Source organism: Tasmannia lanceolata, unplaced genomic scaffold (assembly GCF_043159265.1).
Source record: "Tasmannia lanceolata isolate RefF3 unplaced genomic scaffold, GAP_Taslan_0.1 ptg000015l, whole genome shotgun sequence".
NCBI lineage: Eukaryota > Viridiplantae > Streptophyta > Magnoliopsida > Canellales > Winteraceae > Tasmannia > Tasmannia lanceolata.
Window position 1 is genome coordinate 44,606,913 of NW_027518692.1, and position 23,110 is coordinate 44,630,022.

General features: G+C 36.5%; 1 protein-coding gene across 1 annotated transcript in view; it reads left to right on the top strand.

Annotated features, from left to right (window-relative positions):
* Nucleotides 1-1,822: 1,822 nt before the first annotated feature.
* LOC143847500 (uncharacterized) overlaps nt 1,823-23,110 on the top strand; it is a 40,810-nt gene continuing 19,522 nt past the window's right edge. Inside the window, exons 1-13 of the mRNA XM_077356350.1 lie at nt 1,823-2,742; nt 5,479-5,593; nt 6,442-6,542; nt 6,874-6,965; nt 8,576-8,711; nt 8,845-8,913; nt 9,088-9,189; nt 10,068-10,166; nt 16,115-16,225; nt 16,478-16,684; nt 16,798-16,905; nt 17,653-17,748; nt 21,067-21,123. Coding sequence (XP_077212465.1) covers nt 2,062-2,742; nt 5,479-5,593; nt 6,442-6,542; nt 6,874-6,965; nt 8,576-8,711; nt 8,845-8,913; nt 9,088-9,189; nt 10,068-10,166; nt 16,115-16,225; nt 16,478-16,684; nt 16,798-16,905; nt 17,653-17,748; nt 21,067-21,123 — 1,974 coding nt within the window. The 5' untranslated portion in view covers nt 1,823-2,061. The remainder of the gene's footprint in view (nt 2,743-5,478; nt 5,594-6,441; nt 6,543-6,873; nt 6,966-8,575; nt 8,712-8,844; nt 8,914-9,087; nt 9,190-10,067; nt 10,167-16,114; nt 16,226-16,477; nt 16,685-16,797; nt 16,906-17,652; nt 17,749-21,066; nt 21,124-23,110) is intronic.

Here is a 23,110-nt window from a genome sequence, read left to right on the forward strand (position 1 = left end):
GTCGGGGTTCCAATTTCGAATTTTCACAACCTTTAACATATCATAACTTCTCCAATCCTTGTCAGAATCGCGCAAGATTGGATCCAATGGACTCCGTACGATGAGAGGATTCCATCGTATCCAATCCAGCCACCAAAAACTCATCCCACGACGACCGATGGCAAATCTAAGATCTAGGTCAAAACTTCATTATTTCCAAATTTTAAAGACTAAAACAAGATGATCTTGGGTCCGATGGTGATCCAAACACAAGATGAACTCCAAGGAATCCGAGGTCCACCATGGAAATCCTCCCAACGCATGGTCATGGCTAAAACACATCTCTTTAATTCATAGAACTTATCTTTTAGGGTTTTCAATGATTAGATAACTATCTTATGCTGCTGATATTTGGATTGCGATCTTTGGTCTCCAAGATTGGCCCGTTCTCTGTATTTCTCCTTAACTTAAAAGATAAAAACGCCCTCTTCCACTAAAGATGCGGCGAATTTGCGGCGTGCTGGGGGTTGGGGTTCCATAAGAGGAGAGACGGAGACATTAGCATCCAAGATTTGGGGTTAGAGAGAGAAAAAGATAGATCCTAAAAGCTCTCTAAGAAGTCAAACCATTTTCATTTTTATATGGTGTAAGCCCCTATAGTCAAGTATTTTTCAAAAGCACTGTACGGCCCACACCATACAGGATGATCCATACCGTCCATTTGATGGGCCACAACGAAAGAAATAGGTTGTGCCCAAAATAATCATTGTCATAGGATGATCGCAACCCTCCTGTATATAGAGGTTTCCACAACATGCAGTTTCTCTATAGATCACAAGGCTAGGATCATTATAATCTTGGGACGAGAGTAAAATTTTATAAATGGCGCATCTATCCACAACAAATCTTAACATATGAATGGTTTGGATCATTGAATAAGTGGGCTGCACTTGTACTTGTAGCCCGCTCATATTTATTCCTTGGAAAATATTCACATTCACAGCTACACAATAATTGCCTTTCCGCTGGCATAAATTAATTGATACTGTTGAGACACACGGGGTGTACAACTACTTTTCTACCATGATTTCATCTGGGCCGGTTTGGATACCTTATATATTGTATTTGGATTTGGATTTGAGTTTTGAATATAAAATGAATAGATCGGGCAGCTCATGTTGAGGGAGAGAGAGAGAGAGACAGAGAGAGAGAGAGAGAGAGAGGAAAGGAGGTACTTCCTATTGGAGGAGAGAGGTTGAGGAGCAAAGAGGGTGAAGGAAACTACCAAATCTGTGGATTTCCAATTTCTTATTTGCACAGCTTATTTGGAAATCTGATTTTTTTCACTGTCAGTTGCTGAATTGGAAATCCAAGAATTTGATAAGATCCAAATTACAATGGCAAAAGGGCTGCAAATGTGAGAAATCCAAATCAAAATCCTCTCTGCATCCAAACGGCCCCTATTTCAGTTGTTGAGGGAGGTTGCATGATGGAAAAATATTAGCAGATAGGACTATAGGAGTATAAGTGGGGACTACTTGCTATAGATGGGCCACATCCATCCATCCAAGTCAACTCCCATTGGACGATAACCCTTCCATTTGTATCAGCTGAATGGATAGTTAGAAAACATGGAGGCAAGTACAAATTGGACGGTTGAAATTGTCCGATGGGAGTTGATTTTGATGCATGGCCCATCCATAGACGGTGAGATAGACGAATGGTGTGGATCGTAGAAATTGTAGGCCCCACTCATATTTTAGTTAATAAAAATAGGGAAATATATTCGTTCCCTTTTCTTCATCAGGCATGCCCCTTAGCGTATTTATGAATGACAACCTTTTACACCGGCAGGGGGTGGCCCAAGTAATTATAATGCGCATAAAGTGGATCCGATTTTGGTACTCGAACCTTCTTTAAAAATCCGAATCACGAAGGAAGGTGGTATCATTATCACAGGATTCTTTTGAAGTGGAAGCAGAGCTCATGAGGCTTCTCTTTTTGGTTTTCAACACTGTTAACTTCATTGGCAAAAGCTCGAAATCCAAACCCTAGATTTGCTTTCCAAACCTGATTATTATTATGTCAGCAATCTCACCCTCTTTTGTTCTTCCCACCTCTTCCTACTCCAACCTCTCTTCTCCATCTCTCTTTCCTCTAATCTCCACCATTTCCAAATTCTCAAAACCCTATCCCTCTCTTCTTCTCCCCTGCAACAACTCCTTCCAAGACTGGCGCCTCCGAGCCATCGAAAAACACGAAGAAATCTCCGAAACCGCGACCCTAACCGTCGAAAACTCCGATTCCGATTCCACCTGTTTCGTGGTCAAAGCTCGCAACAGGATCGGCCTTCTCCAGGTCATTACTAGGGTTTTCAAAGTCCTCGGATTGCGTATCGATAGGGCGACTGTCGAGTTCGAGGGCGATTTCTTTGTAAAGAAGTTCTTCGTCACTGATTCCCATGGGAATAAGATTGAGGACAAAGAGAGCTTGGATCTGATAAAGAAGGCGCTATTTGAGGCGCTTAATGATGGTGACGAGGTGGCTAGGGTTCCGGTGCGAGCTTCGAGAGGGTTTGTGGTGAGGAGAGCTGGATTGTTGCCGAGTTCTGAGGATCGGAAGGCAAAGGCTGAAAAGATGTTTGGGCTGATGGATGGATTCCTCAAGAACGATCCTGTTAGCCTTCAGAAGGACATTTTGGATCATGTTGAGTATACAGTGGCAAGATCGCGATTCAGCTTCGATGATTTCGAGGCTTATCAGGTAATTTCATCTATTTATTTTTTCTACTGAAAGATGTTTATGAGGTGTTTGATTTGCATTATGGTTGGATTCGTTGTTTCTCATTTCTCAGAACAGAGTAGATTACTTTATGTGTATGTATTTGAGGTATTACATGGTTTTTGGTTTGCCTGTCACAGCTGGTCAGCTGTGTGCTTTGAACATTAACTGTGGCAATGTCTCTTGATAGAATTGTTTCCTGAATAACATAATGAATCTCAGTACATGCTGTATACTTGTAGTGGTATGCAATGATTGATGGGAATATCACTCAATGCAAAATATAGGATGGTTGTGTGGGGTTAACTCAATGCAAAATATAGGATGGTTGATATAGAAAACCAATCTCATAAGGAAAGAAACCTAAAGTAAATATTTCAACTCACGAAACAACTATATATTGCATAAGTTGTAGTATGCTGATCTCTGTTACACAAATGCTTAGTAACATATGATTATCTGCATTAAATAGTAATTCATGACCACTTATCTTGTATACCTCGTTAAACTTTTTAGTGCTCCATCAGACCTCCTTAGGAGCACACGCTGTTGATTATTGCTATATTGAAATTATAAAACTTAGGTTAACACCTGATGCGTAAGTTCAAGATATCTGATGCTGGATATCTATGGATAGATCGATAGTCTTTACCTTGGAAAATGTAAAACCGATAGATTTAAACCATCTAAGAGGATCCCTTTTAATTTATGAATTCAATGATAAATAAAGTGAGATGCTCCTAATATTTTTGTTAGACTATTCCAATATAATCCCAGTCTACACATTTAACCTCCTAAGGGCCTGCTTGGTTGGTAAGAAAGTAGTAGAAACTTGGTGAAAGGAAAACCTTCAAGTGGTCATGGAAAAACTTTCCAAGATTGAAAGACCTTTCCATCTAGAAAGAAAGCACCCATTTTCCTCCTAAAATTTTCCATCTCGAAGGAAATTTTGAGCAACAGCGGCAACTTGGCAAGTGTGGGTTCCATTAGTTTTTGGTAATTAGTATATAACTTGTTACAATATATGTGGGTTCCATTACTTTTTTGCCGTTGTGCTCTCAATCTTAGCTCCACCAACAGATCATTGATTAATATACATTGGGGCTCATTGTTTCTTGTTTTGTTTTGTCATTAGACCCTCTGTGTAGGCCCCACTATTATATAACTCGTTACTATATATGGTGCCTTTGGTTTTTATTGGTGTATCCTCCATACTCCACTAGTAGATCACTGATTAGTATATATGGTTGGCTCCATTATTTTTTAGCCATTATGCCCTCTAGGTGGACCCCACTAATATGTAACTGATCACTATCTGTGAGCCCCTTTTTTTTTGTCATCATTGGAACCTCATCTTAGCGCAACTAATAAATTAGTTATTAATATACATGTGGGATCCTTTTTTTTTTGTTTTGCCATTAGGCCCTATATGTCGGCCCCACTAATTTATTACTAATTGCTATACATGCAGGCCTCAATAGTTTCTGGTCAACAGGGCCTACATCGTAGGTCTGCTAGACTGCTAGTAGATCACTGATTAACCTACGGGTGCATTCCATTGTCTTTTTGGCCATTAGGCCCTCTATATAGGCTCCCACTAGTATAAGAATAATTACTTTATATGTAGGTCCAATTGGTTTTTGGACATTGGCCCTCCATCTTAGACCCAATAGTAGATCACTTATTAGTATTTTTTTTTTTTGAATGATAGATCACTTATTAGTGTACTTGTAGGGTTCCTTGTTTTTAACTAATATATAACTCATTAGCATATATGTGGGCTGCACTTTCTTTACTATGTCATTGATTAGAACTAGCGAACTATTCATCGCCTTTTTCCAGGTAACAAGCATCCAAATAGGAGAAATACTTTTTTTAGAAAAATGTTTGCGTATTCATATTTGCTCAACCAAAAAGTTAATTTTTTTTCCGCAAGTAATGGAAAGAAGAAGGCTTCCCAAGGAAAGCTCTTTCTATGTGGAAAGGCCTTTCCTTCCAACCCAACAGGTCCTAAATTTCTAGCCTAAATCTGGCCCATATTCTAATCTGTTAGGCTTAGTAGGTGGTTTGTCTGACTTGCATCCTAGTAATTCGACTTCCCAGGTGACAGAGCAGATATGAGTAAAATCTTCCCTACTTGCTTTAGTTTACCTATGAAAGGGAAGACGTTGAAAAGGCCTAGACAAAGATATGAAAACATAGACTTACGTGCTTGTGCTATAATTTGTTGCAATAATTCCCCTATTAGTGGAAAAGATAAATATTTAATTATCTTAGCATATCAGTCAAGGTTATCTGATAGTGCTTAAGTAGTTTCTAGATTTGCAATCATATCTTTTGCTTTTGTGATTTCCATGCTCTATCTTAGCAATTTCAGTGAAAGTTATCTGATAGTCCCTAAATGGCTTCTAGGTTTGTAATCATATCTTTTGCTTTTGTAATTTCCACGTTATTATAGTGTGGCAAGACTCTGGTCTCGAGTAAAATAGTCTACATAGTTTGATAAATCTTTATTTTCAGGAAGTTTTCTCTTTTGAGTTTTGTTTGAAGTATTGTAATCTTTGTCGTTTATAAATTTTATGTCAGTATATATGGCCGTTATTTTTTTTCCAGGTAATTACCATCCATGAATATGACTCGAAATGTCATGGTGTTAGATATCCGCTTGTCTAGTGGCAAGACATAATAACCTATCTTTTGTTTTTATGATCCATTTAGGCATTGTCGCACAGTGTAAGGGACCGCTTGATTGAGCGTTGGCATGATACACAACAATACTTTAAGAGGAAAGACCCGAAGCAACTGTACTTCCTTTCTTTGGAGTTTCTTATGGGTATGTTAAATTTTTAATAACTTTATGAATTAGTTGTTGTAGTTTATATTTGTTCGGTACTAGTTTCTGCTTGACTCGTTAATTGACTCTTACATCAGTTTCACTAGCATAAAGCATTTTTCCAACCAGGACAAGGCTCACTATTCATAATAATGAAGTATTGGTTGCCATTTTTTTCATCATCTATGAACAAGTTCCTCATACTCAGCAATAAAATAAAGTGGCCTTTGAAGATTTTATATATTTTGTTTCTTTATGAGTGAAAGTCCTCAATGTCAAAATAAGATTCGTTTTTATTGAACAGTGCAATCCAGCTAAGTTTTTTTGTTTGGAAGACAATATGACTGCACATGGTTGTAATGGTAGTGAGCAGTGTGGATGAAGTGGTTAAGCTGCTGATGCTTCATACATGCTAGTGTAAAGGAGAGAGGGAACGATAGTGGCAGTAATATTGGCATCTATTTCTGGAGTTTGAATGATGAAATCTGGCACCTTGACTGGCTGTGTATCTTAGTTTTGAATGAAAATGAAAAGATAACATTGTTACATGTATTCCTTTTTTTTTTTTTGAATGGTATGTTACGTGTATTCCTTTGTACACATTTTTTGAGCTGTCTCCATGTTCTCTATTTCTGCAGTGTAAAATGACCCAAATCCAACACTTTTCTTTTGATATTCCTCAATTGTGGGCAACAGAAATTTTTATTTCATTAGTTCTTTTTGTATGGGTAATTTTTAACATAATTTCAGCGTATTTTGCTTGTTGTATATTACATTAGATATATGTTTTTGCCATTCTGCTTTCATCCATAGGACTCCTGATAAATTCTGCCACTTGGTCATCTCAGGTCGTTCGTTATCAAATAGCATTACAAATTTGGGCATAAGAGACCAATATGCCGATGCTTTAAACCAACTCGGCTTTGAGTTTGAAGTGTTGGCCGAGCAGGTTAGGAATATATCCTGTCTCTATTAGTTGGATTATTTGAATGTTCGATCTTGCCCCACAGCGGGATGTAAGTTTCCGCGGTTGTATTGTTGTATCTATGTCACAATGGCGAATCTACTGCACTTGCAGATGATATTATCCGAGCCACTGCTTTGGCCTTATCTCTTTACATCTTTTTTGTAAAACAATTAACCATATGCACCTACATGTTTACCTTTCAGGTGATGTGTTAGTGATCACATTGTCTTTGTTTCTTTTGTTTGTTCCTTAGCTACAATGGCCAATCATATTTGCTTCTTATGAGTTAAGTTTTTCATTGTGGTGTTTGAAGGAAGGGGATGCTTCCCTTGGTAATGGAGGCCTAGCTCGCCTTTCGGCATGTCAAATGGATTCTTTAGCAACATTAGATTTTCCTGCTTGGGGGTATGCATTTTACTGCTTGTCTCCGTATAACATATCTATACGTTTGTTACATATAATAAGAAGTTTATTGCTTTCAATATTTTTTTATTGAAATCCCTGATTGCTCATTAGAAGGTTTCTTGTTGCTGCCTTTTAGGGGAAGAATCTGTAGGTCTCTGGAATTTTATTGTGGGGGTTCTGCATTCTGATTTGCTTGATTCAAACTCTTCAATTTATTTTGCATCAACATTTGTCAATCCGTTTTTTGTAAATAGGCATGGATGTAGAAACTATTGAAAATTAATACCATTATATTATTTTGTGTAAATAGTAGGGCTGCAACTCGGGTCGGGCGGGTCGGGTTTTGGAGAACCCAACCCTACCCGAGAAATATCTCGGGTCGGGTCGGGTCGGGTTTTTTTTCGGAAAACCCACGATTCCCAAACCCGGCCCTACCCATGATAAATCTCGGGTCGGTTCGGTTCGGGTCGGGTTTTTTCACGTTGACGCAAATTTTTAAGGAAAATTCTTGTTTGGCAAGGCAACTCAACTCATAGAAGCAGAAATTACACTCACATTACACTTGAATCAAACAATGATGTAATTACACTCACATCACACTTGAATCAAACAATGCTGTAATCAAACAATGTTGTAATTACAATCAAACAATGCTGAATCAAACACTTGAATCAACTCAACTCATAGAAGCAGAAATTACACTCACATACCGTAACAGTGGGTGCATGGGTTTTCACTTTTAACTTTGGGATAATTACATTTACACCCCCTCTAGTTTCTGACACATCCACTTCCACCCCTATAGTTTAAAACATGACAAATACACCCCTGTAGTTTCAATTTGTTTAAGGTTTGCCCCCTCAGCTGAAGGTTCGTCCATAGATTGAAGGGTTAGGATGATCCGATTGAGCTGACTTTTTGGGCACACCATATCTATGTCAGGACCCATCAAATGAATGCTTTGGATCATCCAAATAATGTGGGCCCCTACCCGAATCCAAACACTACCAAAAAATCATCCAAATAATGTGGGCCCACATTGTTTGGATGATCCAAAGCGTTCATTTGATGGGTCTTGACATAGATAGGGTGTGCCCAAAAAATCAGCTCCATCGGATCATCCTAACCCTTCAATCTATGGACGAACCTTCAGCTGAGGGGGCCCACCTTAAACAAATTGAAACTACAGGGGTGTATTTGTCATGTTTTAAACTATAGGGGTGGAAGTGGATGTGTCAGAAACTAGAGGGGGTGTAAATGTAATTATCCCTTTAACTTTTAACTAACAATAGAAAAAAATTTACATACTATAACTTATGTAACTCGGGTCGGGTCGGGTCGGGCCCCTTCAAACCCGGCTCGACCCGAGATTCATGCGGGCTTTTGAAAGCTGAACCCGGCTCGACCCGAAACCCATGAAACCTGAACCCGACCCAGGCTATTTTCGGGTCGGGTCGATGCGGGTCGGGTTTTACCCGGCTCGAGTTGCAGCCCTAGTAAATAGGCATGGATGTAGAAACTATTGAAAATTAATACCATTATATTATTTTGTGTAAATAGGCATGGATGTAGAAACTATTGAAAATTAATACCATTATATTATTTTGCAGTTATGGACTACGCTACCAGTATGGATTGTTCCGCCAGGTTATATTGGATGGGTTTCAGCATGAGCAACCCGACTATTGGTTGAATTTTGGAAACCCGTGGGAGATAGAGCGCATTCATTTCTCACATGCAGTGAAGGTATGCAAGTAGCCATTTCATTCATCTCCAGATTTCCATTGGTGTTACTTATTTGACATTTTCTCTTTCCATCTTGTTGTTAGCCTAAAAATTCTATTTCTTCCGTCTATAATGTGATCTACTGATTCATTAGTTCTATGGGACCGTTGAAGAGGAGCTTTGGAATGGGGAAAAATGTAAAGTCTGGGTTCCTGGAGAAATGGTAATGCAGTATCTAGATTTTTTTACCCTTTTCAGGAAACAATTGCTTTATTCCAAGCAAATATTCCTTTTTTAGTTAGGTGTATGTAAAAATACATAATCAGATTGAACAACAAAGCTTTGCTGAAAGGCTTGATATTAGTCTTTTGGAATACTAATTTCACTGGTGACACAGGTTGAGGCTATTGCTTATGACAACCCAATACCCGGTTATGGGACGAGAAATACAATAAATCTCCGCCTATGGGCAGCCAAACCCAGTGGACAGTGTGATATAGTAAGTACAGCTATTATGTTTGAAAATCATTTTCCACCAGAATAGATTTTCGACAGCTTGGTTTCTTGAGTACGATCACATGTTTGCTACTTATATTTGTATAAGCTAATATGGCAAAGCACCATATGAGTTTTGGCCTCAGTAAACAAATTTTTTTTTTTTTTGGTACAAGAAAGAAAAGAGCCAAAGGCTAGGCCACATGCACACGGGCAACTCCAGGCCCCAAGATGCCATTGACCATTGGCGAGGATAGGGTCAGAAGTGTTTGAAGGAAGTTCTTTCCATCCCACATGCTTTTTCACTTCCATGATTATTGATGCTAGATAATCGGATTATGATACATGTTCAAATTACAAATAGCTACATTGAACATGGCAAGTTCCGTTTTATCTTATCGTCTCAATTATCTCTCTTGTAAGCACCGAGAGTGTTCCAACTTTTCAAATCAATAACACTGACAATGCTTTTTAGAAGAGAGAAAACATGACCTCATCCATTTATTCTGCTTTCAACGTAGAGTTAAATGTTTGCAACAAAAAAAAAAAATGATCACCAATGTCCATTTCATACTTGGACAAAGTTCACGTGATAAAATTTCCCTTAATCCAAAGAATGGACGCCAATTGGTCTCATCTTGCCAGCAAATGTTGAAATCTACGTCAAATAGTTCCTGCTGATTATTATTTGATTTTCAGCATTCACTTGAAAAGATTTTCCTACATTTGGAACTGGTTTTGTTCAAACTGCTCTGGTTAGATATCTGGGAATTCAAGGGTTTTTTGGATTATTCAAAACTAATAAGTACTTTGCTCTTGAATTTTCTTGGCAGGAATCATTCAATACTTTATAAGTTCTTTGCTGTTCAATTTTCTTTGCAGGAATCATTCAATACTGGCGATTATATTAATTCTGTTATAAACCGGCAGAGAGCTGAGACGATAAGTAGTGTTTTGTATCCTGATGATCGTTCTTATCAGGTATGTCTTTACTTTTCTATGGTGCAGCATGAGCATATGGAAGCACAAACATGTGTGGCTAAAGGTTACTGAATTTTTTTTCTGACGAAGCGAATTTGCAATTGATAATTATATAAAGAATAAAAATCCAAAACTGAAAAACATGAATATCTTACCAATGTTTATGTTTTTTATGATTATGAGTGCTGAAAGGAACTTAAATTCTTTTTGGTGTGGTTATTTTTGTTGTGTGAGATTTTTAATAATGATCTGATCATTACTTATTCTTAGAAGTAAAGATGCCCATTGAAATGTAGCTATCTTTACATTCGAGGTCGTTTGGATGGGCATAATTTGATCACATGAGTAAATTGGTTTTTCCTGAAATAAATTTCAGCTAAATTGTATTTACAGTTTAAGAGTTTCACTGTTTAGGTGGCATAATTCATTTATGTGGAAATCTAATTACACTATTCGGATGACATCCTTTTAATTTCCCTAAATATTGATTAGTGTTGATTGGGTAATAATTTCATAAACGTTATCTTTTATTCAAATGAGTTTGCTAATCCAATGTCTATTCTATCTTAAGTTGGAAAAAATTACAAAAACCCCTTTCACTAAAGTTTATCATCACAAAAAAGCCACAAAATTTTGGATAACTACCAACATTCAAAAAATGTTAATAGTATCATGTCCTCCGAGAGAGAACCTCTGAAGCAATTGTGGGACGTCTAAATTTTTGGGATGATTCATGAGATGGGGCATGACCATATAAATGCCATATCCTAATACTCACTGGACTAAAGCAATAGTTCCTCCTTTAATGAGATGAAATAGGTGGAAATTTTTCCTAAGTCATTTTGGACAAATGATTGGTGTTTCTAATATTTTTTTTCAAAGTTTGGTTTTCTTTTTTTTCGTTGTTGATAAAGTTTGTAAAGTTTTTTTTTCGTAATTTTCCTATTCATTTTTTGGTACCATCCTAAAGTGCTAAAATGAATTTTAACCTTGAATACAAAAATGTTCTTCCTACTATAATTGAAATTTGCTTTCAAATAAAGAATTAAATATTTGTGTTCCAATCAAGGTTAAATTTCGGTTTCGGGGGTAATTTCGGTCCTCACCGAAACCGAAATTTTAGCCAAAATCCCAAAATTTCGGCGAAATTCGGTAAAGGCGCTTGAAATGTCGTTTTTTTGGGCCGAAATTCTGTAAAGGAATAAAAAATTAGTATTTCATAAAAAATATCGCCGAAAATTCCAAAAATTTTCTGAAATTTCAGCAATTTTGGTTTCGGAACGTTTCAGTCTCGGTCCTCACCGAAATCTGAAAATTTCCCAATCATTTTTAATGCTATATGATGCTATTTATGTAGGTTTCCTCTATAGGAAACTGTAAAGACCCCCCCCCCCCCCCCCACACGGGCATAGAAAGTTAATAACCTTAATTAAATCTTGACTGTAGATCCCCGACCAAAAATCACAACAGTGTATTTTCGTTTTTTTAGTATAACCAATTTTTGGGGCATCAAATCTTGTCCGTTTGACATGATTTTGGTCCCGGTAGATGGGTATTTTGAATACCTATTCAACGGACCCAAGTTTTAGCAATTCGGACATGATTTGAGCAAGTTATGACTCTTTTTCTGTTAGGGTTAGGCATAGTTACGAGTTTTGTCTTATTAGGCAACTTTTAAGTTGTTTATTTAAAAAAAGATAAATGTGAAAGTAACCTAATATAACCTAAATACTAATAATATATTAGAATAAGCTAGGAAACCCAATATTGATATTTCCATCATTCTTAAGTTAGTATTAGATTATAATTAGAAATCTAATAATTAGAATCTTTCTTAAAATAAAACTCTAGGCTAAGTTTATAAATAAACCCATCTAGGGTTATTTTTAATCACCTAATAATTCAAGGAAAGGGAGAGACGAGAAGAAAGGAGAAAGGAATAAGAAAAGCTACGGTTTTGCATCGATTGATTTTCCGTCTTCAAGTTTGCTTCTCGATTAATGCTTAGAGTCGTCCATCTTCTTCGACGGTCAAACACTAAGGCAAGTGATAGTGGACTCTCATAATAATGGTTTCTTTAATGGTTTTGATATTATAGTTTTGGTCCCTATATTCATGCATCATATTTCTGTACCTTGGAATTTCAAAAAAAAAGGAGAGTTTTAAAAATTTGATTTGAAAAAAAGACGTATGATCTTATGTATATATTCCTTGTCGCCGTATGGTAATATTATTGACCTATATATATGAATGGCCTATATATAAAGACCTATGCTTCCACCCGCTTCGGCCAGGTGATGATGACTTGGGATATATATATATATGATGATTTAGATTTGAGACCGTATACTTTAGTATACAATGTGACTTTTTTTTTTCAGTGCTTATCCATGTTTTTCCTCCAATACGAGGTTTTGATTCTTGCGTTATTTATCTCTACTATGATCTATTGATGTCCTCTTTGTTTGTTTTCATATCTTTTGACTATCGTACTCATACTCTTATTTCGATTTCCATATCTCTATTCAAGTTGTTGCCTATTCTGTTAATTGATATAATGATCATTGTTATAATGCAATTTCATTACTGTGCCATTTTATTATGTGAGCCCACTAAGGGATCTTGTTCAGCTCGTTCTGACTCAATTACTACAGTTCTTGTAGGTTGACACGATGACATTAACACAAAATAAGGGAGTTTAAAGGGATCGGGGAAAGAGTGTTTGGCCATGTGGCCTTGTCGGGCAAAGTGCCTTTACCTTGTGAGTTTTATTGGGTTTTTTTTTTTGTCCGCTTATTTCCCTTTTGGGGTAGCTATTCGGATTTTGGGATTTAAAAAAAAAAATCATGTCTAAAAAATTTGCCCCAAATCCGGGTCGTTCCAGTTGGTATCAAAGCTTAGGCTGTAGGTCCCTAAGGCTAGTATCTAGAAAGATGTGAGAAACTAGGCAAGGAGCATATAGGAAACGACGCAATAAATTCGTGTGTACTGCAGGCACATGAGTCAATTGTGTTGTAAGAACCACGTAACGAACTCACATGCACCGGGGATGCCTGGTTTTACATATGAGCGAGTTATGTCGGCAGAAGCCAAGAAAACTAGTTGTGAGCTCCAAGGGCAATATTAGTCGTCTCACATAAATCCAGAGTGTCATACCATTCTATGTGCCAACGAAAATATTGGGCACTATTAAGGGAATCTGGGGAGTCGAATTTCAGGGACGAAATTCCTTTAAGGGGGGTAGAATGTAAAGACTCGGCCCCACACGGGCCTAGAAAGTTAATAACCTTAATTAAATTTGGACCGTAGATCCCCGACCAAAAATCACAACAGTGTATTTTCGTTTTTTTTAGTATAACCAATTTTTTGGGCATCAAATCTTATCCGTTCGACATGATTTTGGTCCCGGTAGATGGGTATTTTGAATACCTATCCAACGGACCCAAGTTTTAGCAATTCAGACATGATTTGAGCAAGTTATGACTCTTTTTCTGTTAGGGTTAGGCATAGTTACGAGTTTTGTCTTATTAGGCAACTTTTAAGTTGTTTTATTTAAAAAAAGATAAATGTGAAAGTAACCTAATATAACCTAAATACTAATAATATATTAGAATAAGCTAGGAAACCCAATATTGATATTTCTATCATTCTTAAGTTAGTATTAGATTATAATTAGAAATCTAATAATTAGAATCCTTCTTAAAATAAAACTCTAGGCTAAGTTTATAAATAAACCCATCTAGGGTTATTTTTAATCACCTAATAATCGAAGGAAAGGGACAGACGAGAAGAAAGGAATAAGAAAAGCTACGGTTTTGCATCGATTGATTTTTCGTCTTCAGGGTTGGTTCTCGATTAATACTTAGAGTTTTCCATCTTCTTCGACTGTCAAATACTAAGGTAAGTGATAGTGGACTCTCATAATAATGGTTCCTTTAATGGTTTTGATATTATAGTTTTGGTCCCTATATTCATGCATCATATTTCTGTACCCTTGGAATTTCAAAAAAAAAATGAGAGTTTTGAAAATTTGATTTGAAAAAAAGACGTATGATCTTATGCTTATATTCTTTGTCGTCGTATGGTAATGTTATTGACCTATATATATGAATGGCATATATATAAAGACCTATGCTTCCACCCGCTTCGGCCAGGTGATGATGACTTGGGATATATACATATGATGATTTAGATTTGAGACCGTATACTTTGGTATACGATGTGACTTTTTTTCCTATGCCTATCTATGTTTTTCCTCCAATACGAGGTTTTGATTCTTGCGTTATTTATATCTACTATGATCTATTGATGTCCTCTTTGTTTGTTCTCGTGTCTTTTGACTATCGTACTCATACTCTTATTTCAATTTCCATATCTCTATTCAAGTTGTTGCCTATTCTGTTCATTAAGATAAGGATCATTGTCATTACCGTGCCCTTTTATTATGTGAGCCCACTAAGGGATCTTGTTCAGCTCGTTCTGACTCAGTTACTACAATTCTTGTAGGTTGACACGATGATATTAACACAAAATAAGGGAGTTTAAAGGGATCGAGGAAAGAGTGTTTGGCCATGTGGCCTTGTAGGGCAAAGTGCCTTTACCTTGTGAGTTGTTTTGGGTTTTTTTTTTGTCCGCTTGTTTCCCTTTTGGGGTAGCTATTCGGATTTTGGGATTTAAAAAAAAAAATCACGTCTAAAAAATTTGCCCCAAATCCGGGTCGTTACAGAAACTATTATGTAGAATGTACATCATCCTGAACTCTGGGTGTGTACACTTGTTTTTTTTTTTTTTTTTTAAGTCGGACTTCTTAATTTCCCTAAAGCAGCCATGTGTGTGCTTATTTTCTTAACTGCAGATTTCATAGATTGAAATTTAGGGTCAGGCGACCAATTTCATAATATAGTTTATGCAATTTATGTTCATCAAGCTATTCATTTTATATTGTTTAGGCATATCTTATATTGAAGTTTCTTGTTCTCTCTCCTCTTTTATATAGTAGTCAATTTGTTCTTTTCAGAGCAAAAATTGCAGACCATTCTGTTCTGGGAAAGAAACTGGAATGGAATCAAACCAAAATTATCGTCCTCCATTCCAGTTGTTCCGACTTTTTTTTTGTGGGAAATGATAAATGCGCCCCTTTTCATCACTTGGGACACCCAGCAGCAGTGTATCAATGACTGCAGAGGGGCTGATGTACTTCACCTCAGAAGGATTCAACGGATTTGATTGGCACGTACGCAATGTTATAATAGCATGCATGAAGTATGTTGTCGTTTAGTATTTAAAGAGCTTGAAATAGCTTTTTGAGAACTGTAGTATCCCTCTGACAGCCCTTTAAATACTAAACGATAAGATGCTTTCGCGCATCTTATGCTTTTGCGCATCTTATTAAAATGTTGGAGTGTTGATATAATTTCCTTTTTTTTTTTTTTTCTTTTATCAATTTCCTAGAAAAGCTAGATGTACTTTTTTTTTGGTGGGCAAGCTGGGGTTTGGCGGACCCCTACCCGTGTATTAATGGGATGAACTAAAAGATTTACAATTTTTCATAGAGAGTTCCAGTTCTATTCATGGATACAATAGCTACAAGAGATGAGGGGATATTAGAAAGAGGGACATTCCTCTTTTACAAGGGTAATCAACTTTTGAAAGTAAGTCGGCCGTGGCATTTGCATCTCTCCATGTGTGAGTTATGCGCCAATTTTTGAAGAAGTTAGATGTACTTAAGGGCATATTTGATTGAAATCTTTGGCGTGGAGCTGGCACGGAGTAGCAAAGAACGATAAATACTAGTTAATTGCTTCCTTTTTGTGCTGTTTCTGTTGCATCTATCTTTTTTTTCCCTGTTGTATATATCTTAGTTTATGTTTTCCTATTTGATAAAGATTTATTTCCATTATACATATTTTTCCGTTCAAAACAGTCAATTTGGTACTATTGTGTTTTAGGGGAAGGAACTGCGCTTGAAACAACAATATTTCTTTGTCTCAGCATCATTGCAAGACATCATTCGGAGATTCAAAGATTCTCACAGTAGCTTTGACGAGTTTCCAGAGAAGGTTCGTCTCCCAGCTCTAACAATTTGTTTGAGTTCTGTATAAATAACAAGATGTGCATGCCACGAGGTCCTGATAGATTACTTTTGCTCAGTATCTTTTTGATTGGGAAATTCTTCAATTTTATTGATTAAACTTCATTGACCTATGTCTTCCATGTTCCAAAATCTAATTTGCTAGTTTGTTTGACTAATTTGTGATGGTGCTCAAGTTTGTTTTAGTCAAGATTGTTCACAAGTTGATATTATCTTGCAGGTGGCTCTACAGCTGAATGATACCCATCCTTCTCTTGCGATAGCTGAGGTTATGCGGGTGCTTGTTGACGAAGAACATTTGGGTTGGAGTCAAGCATGGGACATTGCATGCAAAATTTTCTCCTTCACAACTCACTCTGTACTTCCTGACGGCCTCGAGAAAATTCCGGTTGATTTATTGGGGAGCCTTCTTCCACGGCATTTACAAGTGCGTTTAGGATACAGCTTCACGTGTTCTCTGTTAATTTGTTAGCGACAATTTATTAGCCCTCTTTATCCATATTATTTCTTGACAAGCTTCAATGACTGTTTGCTGCAAAGATCATATATGATATAAACTTCTTTTTCATGGAGGAGTTGAAAAGGCATTTTGGTCTTGATTGGAATCGTTTGTCTCGAATGTCAATCGTTGAAGAAGGGGCTGTTAAGGTATGTAATCAACATTTTTTTCAGTAGTTTTCACTTTCTCATATTCTGAAATACAAGTGGTCTTTCGAGAAATGGGGATGGTTGTCATACTCTAAGCGAGGGTGTTAACAATAAGAGGATGATATCTTAGCAGGATTCTTAGTGGTTATTAGATGTAGACTAGACATTGTGTATCCTATGAGAAAGTGAACTTCCCAATTTTGAAAAATTTGCTTTAGGCATCTGCTCAAAATCATATAATCCTATCTGCAGCTTACGAAGATAATTTGGACTACTCAGTCAAGAACCCCCAGGGTTCAAGGATCTAAACTCCTCGCCCATAGTATTTTCAACATCCATTAGCATAGTTTCCAACCAAAACTAGATGCTAACAAACTGAAATTTTTGAAGATATCAATCTGGGTAGAATAAAAAAGGTTTCCTAATAGTCTAATTCATCCACGTATATATATATATATATATATATATATATATATATATATATATATATATATATATATATATATAATGAGAAAACGGTTTCTACACACAAGTGTAGATAAGTTATCTACACACTAGCTTAAAATATTGTGTGTAGAAATCGTTCTCTCATATATATATATATATATATATATTGCATGAAAATATATCTTATAAGAAAATTTGTACCTCTACATACTAATGATTCGTTCATTTCTAAGCTTTGGTTGCAGCACGTGGATAAAGTTTGGAGTTAACCCTATGTTTTTTTTCCAATTTGATTTGTAGAGCATTCAAATGGCGAATCTGGCAATTGTTTGTTGCCATACTGTAAATGGTGTATCTCGACTTCATCTAGAATTATTGAAAACAAGAGTATTCAAGGTAAATCTATGATTATACTTCTTTCTTTTCCCCCAACTGATTTACTTTGTTTCTAATTAAATATCCTAAAGTGTTTTATATCTTCCTGCGAGTATGGTAACATGCTAATTGCATCCTTGTTGAACTTGATATCGTAAATTATCTATTTTGGCTATTGATATTCGTACTATTATGTTTTGTTAATGGGCGAACTCACCTCGTCTTTTATTTTTTAATTTGTTGCTGAGAGCTTTTTGGGAATTGTAATATCTTTTGACAGCTGGTTAAATAATAAATATAAAGGTGAGTTCACCCCATTATCAATATAGGGTAGTGCGAATATCAGTAGCCTATATTTATTGATGAAATACATTTTCTCAATGGTTGAAGTAAGAGTTTTGGGATTTTTGCTTGATAAGAGAGTTTGTGATTTATGAGGCAATCTTGGAACCCAACAGCATTTTATGGATGGATGTGATGAAATTTTTTTTTATCATCCTAATCAAGACTTGTATCAGTTGATGAGGCATATGAATCACTAGAAACATGTGGGGCATGGCTAACCCAATCGTGAAAGCTTCGCAAGGAGACTGGAGCAGGCTACCATGGAACAAAAGATCTTCCATGCTATGAACCCTCATGAAAGCAAGGTTTTAAATTTTGGTTTCAGTTTTGGTATCGGTTGCCACAGAAATAGAAACGGTTCGGTTTTGGTTGAAAATTTCGCTGCAAATCCTTTAAAATAACAGAAACGTATGTAAGCATATGCAAATAATCGAATTTTATAATGTAACTTAAGGCAGTGCTAGACTAAGCACAGACACACATTTAGAAGAGATAACATAAGCATGACAACCATCCATGATAGTCTAACAACATCAAACATTTTGTGTAACATTTCAGTCATTTTGTGTTGGTTTCGGTCTATGATTTGTAGACACGGACACCGGTGTCGTGTGTGGGCACAGGCACAAATTGTCGGACATGGCAAACCCCCAAAATTTAGAAACGGGGACATGGCTAAAATAGAAAGTATATATAATCATAGTTGTGGATACAAACTCGTGTGGCGAGTTTCAACATGGATACGAGTTGTCTGACATGGCAACATCTAAAAATCTAGAAATTGTGACGCATACATACATTTAAAATTACTGACTACTATCATAGTTGGTAACTATATAAATATGGTATTCGTTTAACAAACTAATAAATCTTAGAATTAATCAACTATAATCGAAAACAGACATGTGATAATCAAATAACAAGGCATTCATCATTTTTTTTTTGGATTTGATTTGGATCTTTTTATTCATTTATCAATTTAATCTTGTTCTCTTCCATATCCAATATACAATGAGAAAGGGAAATCAATATGATACAATTAATATATAGTATTGGAATAAGAGTTTGTTTAGGGTTTTAGGTTTAGGGGAGGGGATATAACATCAAATAGTAGTTAAAGAAAGGTTAAAAGAAGAGTTTATAATAAAAAAGGTAAACATAATATTCTATAATAAAATAGAATGTCACACTAAGCAAGGTACAAAAACGTGCCCACACGCCCAAATTAGGTCTAACACTTCTACCGGTACATTTTAAAGTGTCCAAATGAGTGTCGACACGTGTGGACATGCATGTCGTGTCGGACATGGCACGACACATGTGTCAGCTAAATCATAGGTTTCGGTGGGAATTTAAAACCATGCATGAGAGACAGGAAGGTGAGAAGACTAATTTTCTGGTGGAAACTAAAAGTTTTTTTTTCTCTCCAATTGACCCCACTAAATAGTTTTGATTTGCCAACTTAAAGTTTCTTTTCTGGTTGGATCACAATTATGGATTTTGTGTCGTTTCGTTCGGAAATCCGGAACAAAACACCCCCAAATTCCATTTCGTTCGGAATTGTCCTGTTTCGGTCCATTTTGACCGGGATGAAATCCCTTGTTTCGGCCGAAACAAAAGACCATCTAAAACTGTTAACTGTATCGGTTGAAGTACGGAAATCCAAGTAGCACTCATAATGGTGTATTTGTGAACTTAGGCCTACTTCTGATGTCACTGTGATGTATTTGTGAAGTCATAATGATATCATATGTAGGAGCCCATAAACCATTTCACCACCCCTTGCTTTCTTGTCTTCCTCTGTATACCCCTTTGTTGAAGAGTGGGGTCATTATGTGAATCAACAGATACCTGCTATCATTTTCAATCTCAAAAATTCATTAATTTTTCCTTTTGTTTGCTATTATTCAGAAGTTTCTTTTTCTATTCTTTTTTCACTTTCTAGATGGGAGTTGAAATTGATGAATTGATGCAGCTTTAGCTACATCCCTCTTCTGCTTTGATAGATTCTGTTATTGTAGTTTTGAAGCCTTGCATTAATTTTGGGGTTATGGGGGGCGGCCCAGTGCACGAGGCTCCCGCCATTGCGGGGTCTGGGGAGGGCTAGATGTATGCAGCCTTACCCCTGCTTTGCAGGGGGTTATGCTTGACTCAAAATACTGTTCTCCATGACTTCTACATATTTGAATGTGCTTTCAGCAGATCAATTTCATTACTGGCTTGTTTTCCCCAGCACGTAGGATCCACAGACCCAGCAACCAAGGGCTGTTTGTTCAGACAAATGGGTGGATCAGTAAACAAACATATGTGGCTTCAATATTATTATCAATGATCGTTATCAAAATTTTAGTTTAAGAAAAGGTCTTCCTATCAATGAATGTCCTGGTGCACTGTTAGTTTGCTCAAGTGCTAAAAATCTTAAATTGTTTCCATCCTATTAGGACCGATTTTTTTTTTAAATTGACATATTTCATTAATATTCAGATAGCAATCGGGACCAGGAGTCCCAGCCTGCAATAAAAAATATTAAAACGAATTGGAACGGGCATACCCGAGACCAATTCAAAGATAACCAAAAACACATTTACAGTAGAGTGTAAGCATTCCTATTCTCTATTTTGTAGATTGCATTCTTTTCAACTTTTCTTGCAAGCGTGTGCAGCTATCACCTGTACCTATTGAGACTATAACTAACTCCTAACCAGCACCCTCTTGGACTTTCAAGTGGAATGGATCCTCCGAAACTGCCAAAATCTGCCTCCTTAAACTCCAACACTCCAGAACTAAGACAGTCCCAGAAGGAATAGTAGAGCTAAAATATCCAGACAAGAGACCTAAGCGAAAGAACGAATCTATCAAGCTACGACTATTAGGACCGATTGATGCTTAACTTTGTCTATCATTTTCATTTTTTGTACTTTGTTGCTGCCCTTCCTTTTCTTATAATTAAAACATGGAGGAGTTAATTAATGGTTATCAGAAACATTTCTGCAGGACTTCTATGAGCTTTGGCCTCAAAAATTTCAGTACAAGACAAATGGTGTGACTCAGGTAGAAACTGCCATTCTTCAATTTGTACAATATGGGTAAAATACTTGATGCAGTTTTTTTTCTTTTTGAAATGGTCGTGATGCAGTTTGTTTAATTGAAAGGATATGAAATATAAGTTGGCATTAACCTGGGCATCGCTTAACCTTGAAAGGGCTTCATTTCTTATCCGATCCTCTCAACACCAAGCATCAAACACACATCTTGTAACTAAGTGATCCTTGCTTATGAACTGACCTTAACCATCCATGCCCCAAAATTTTGTGGCAGAAAGTCATCCCCAAATATGACCTCCAACTATAGAAGAACCAAATCAATCCTAAAAGCCCAATTTAAAATCTATAAACCCTTTTGTCTGTCATTAGAAGGCTGATCTAATGCTTGGTCCTGAGCCATCCATTACATAAGCTAAACCAAGATGAACTGTCTTAGGAAACTCTTGATCCTTCTGCATGCTTACTACTCCCAACTACTATAATCTTTGTATTTCTCATCATAATAAGAGTCACACGGTCTATAATCTAGCAGAATGAAGTATAGATTAGAAATTGTATCTATTTATTGAAATTTTAATGTTTCATTCTAATTCATTTTCTCTATTTTAACGCAAACTCACTTGCGTCTTAAAATGTGCTAGAATTGCCTTTCCCTTTAATCCATATGCCACAAATTTGTAGTTTCCCATAATACTCCTGTGTGGTTGTAGTTTAGGTGGTTTCTGTCTTGCCTTCGGTGTTCGGAGACACGCAACTCAAGGTTCTAGGCTGCCATGATAAACATTTGACATCTCCAAAAGATACCACATGGCACGCCAAATCAACTACATTTATTATCTTGAGATGTTGATTCAAAAAGAAACCAGAACATACCCTTCCATTGGATAGGGTCAAGGTTTTAAATTTTGGTTTCGGTGTCGGTTTTGGCCACACGGACCCAAAACCGAAATGTTTCAGTTTCTGGCCGAAATTTCGGCCGAAATCATGTAAAAATATGATTATGATTTCTTTTATTTTTTTAATTTCGACCGAAATGTCTAAATTTTCAGTGTCAATTTAGGCTATTTCGGTTGAAATTTTGGCTATTTCGGTGGAAATTTCATAAATTTCAGTGGAAATTACAACATTTCGGTGTACATTTTTAAAATTTTGGTGGAAATTTTGTAAAAAAATCCAAAAATGAAATTTCAACCTAAATTTCGGAATTTCGGTGAAATTTCGGTAAAATCTTGTAAAGCAACGACTTCATGTGAATTTCGTTTCGGTTTGTGCCGAAAACGAAACATTTTGGCCGAAATTGAAAACCATGGATAGGGTACAATGCCTCCTCCAACACTCGCCACTTTTTTGTTGACCACCAGTCCCTCACTGTCATCAAGTTCTAAATTCTAAAATAATAACCCGTGATTCACTCATTCCTCGTCATATTAAACTTCCCCACATTACTTATAATGCATTCACGTGAGGTTTTAATTTTTGTTTCTTTTTACACAAGAGGGCGGAGGACTAGATGATAGGGAGATCGGGTCAGACGAACTACTGATGTCACCAAGAAGTAGAGTGAAGAGGAAAGGAGGAAGATAACAAGTAGGAAAATAGATTTCCCATGTCTCTGCTTCTGTGTGGAAGAGAGGCAATAGACATAAAGTGGAATCTAGAAAAAAGGGAAACCGATTAAAGAGTTGAAAATTGAAGGATTTTTTTTTAAATGATCTTGAAAATAGCAATAAAATGGAGTTTTTATTTTTTTGAATTAAAAGCAGTCAAAGCCTTTTTGCAAAGCGAATCCATTTAAAATGTCAAATCACTATAAGATGCGAAGTTTTGCTAAATAGGGTAGGGATACAGCTCATTGGCTCATCGCATGTGCCACACGTCTTAGTAGAGAGACATGAATGCATCTTACTGTTTTGGAGAAATGAAGGCTAGCATCACTGCCCTCCTCCTGAACTTGTTTCATGCCTTGAACATTGATGATGAGCTTTCTAGAAGTT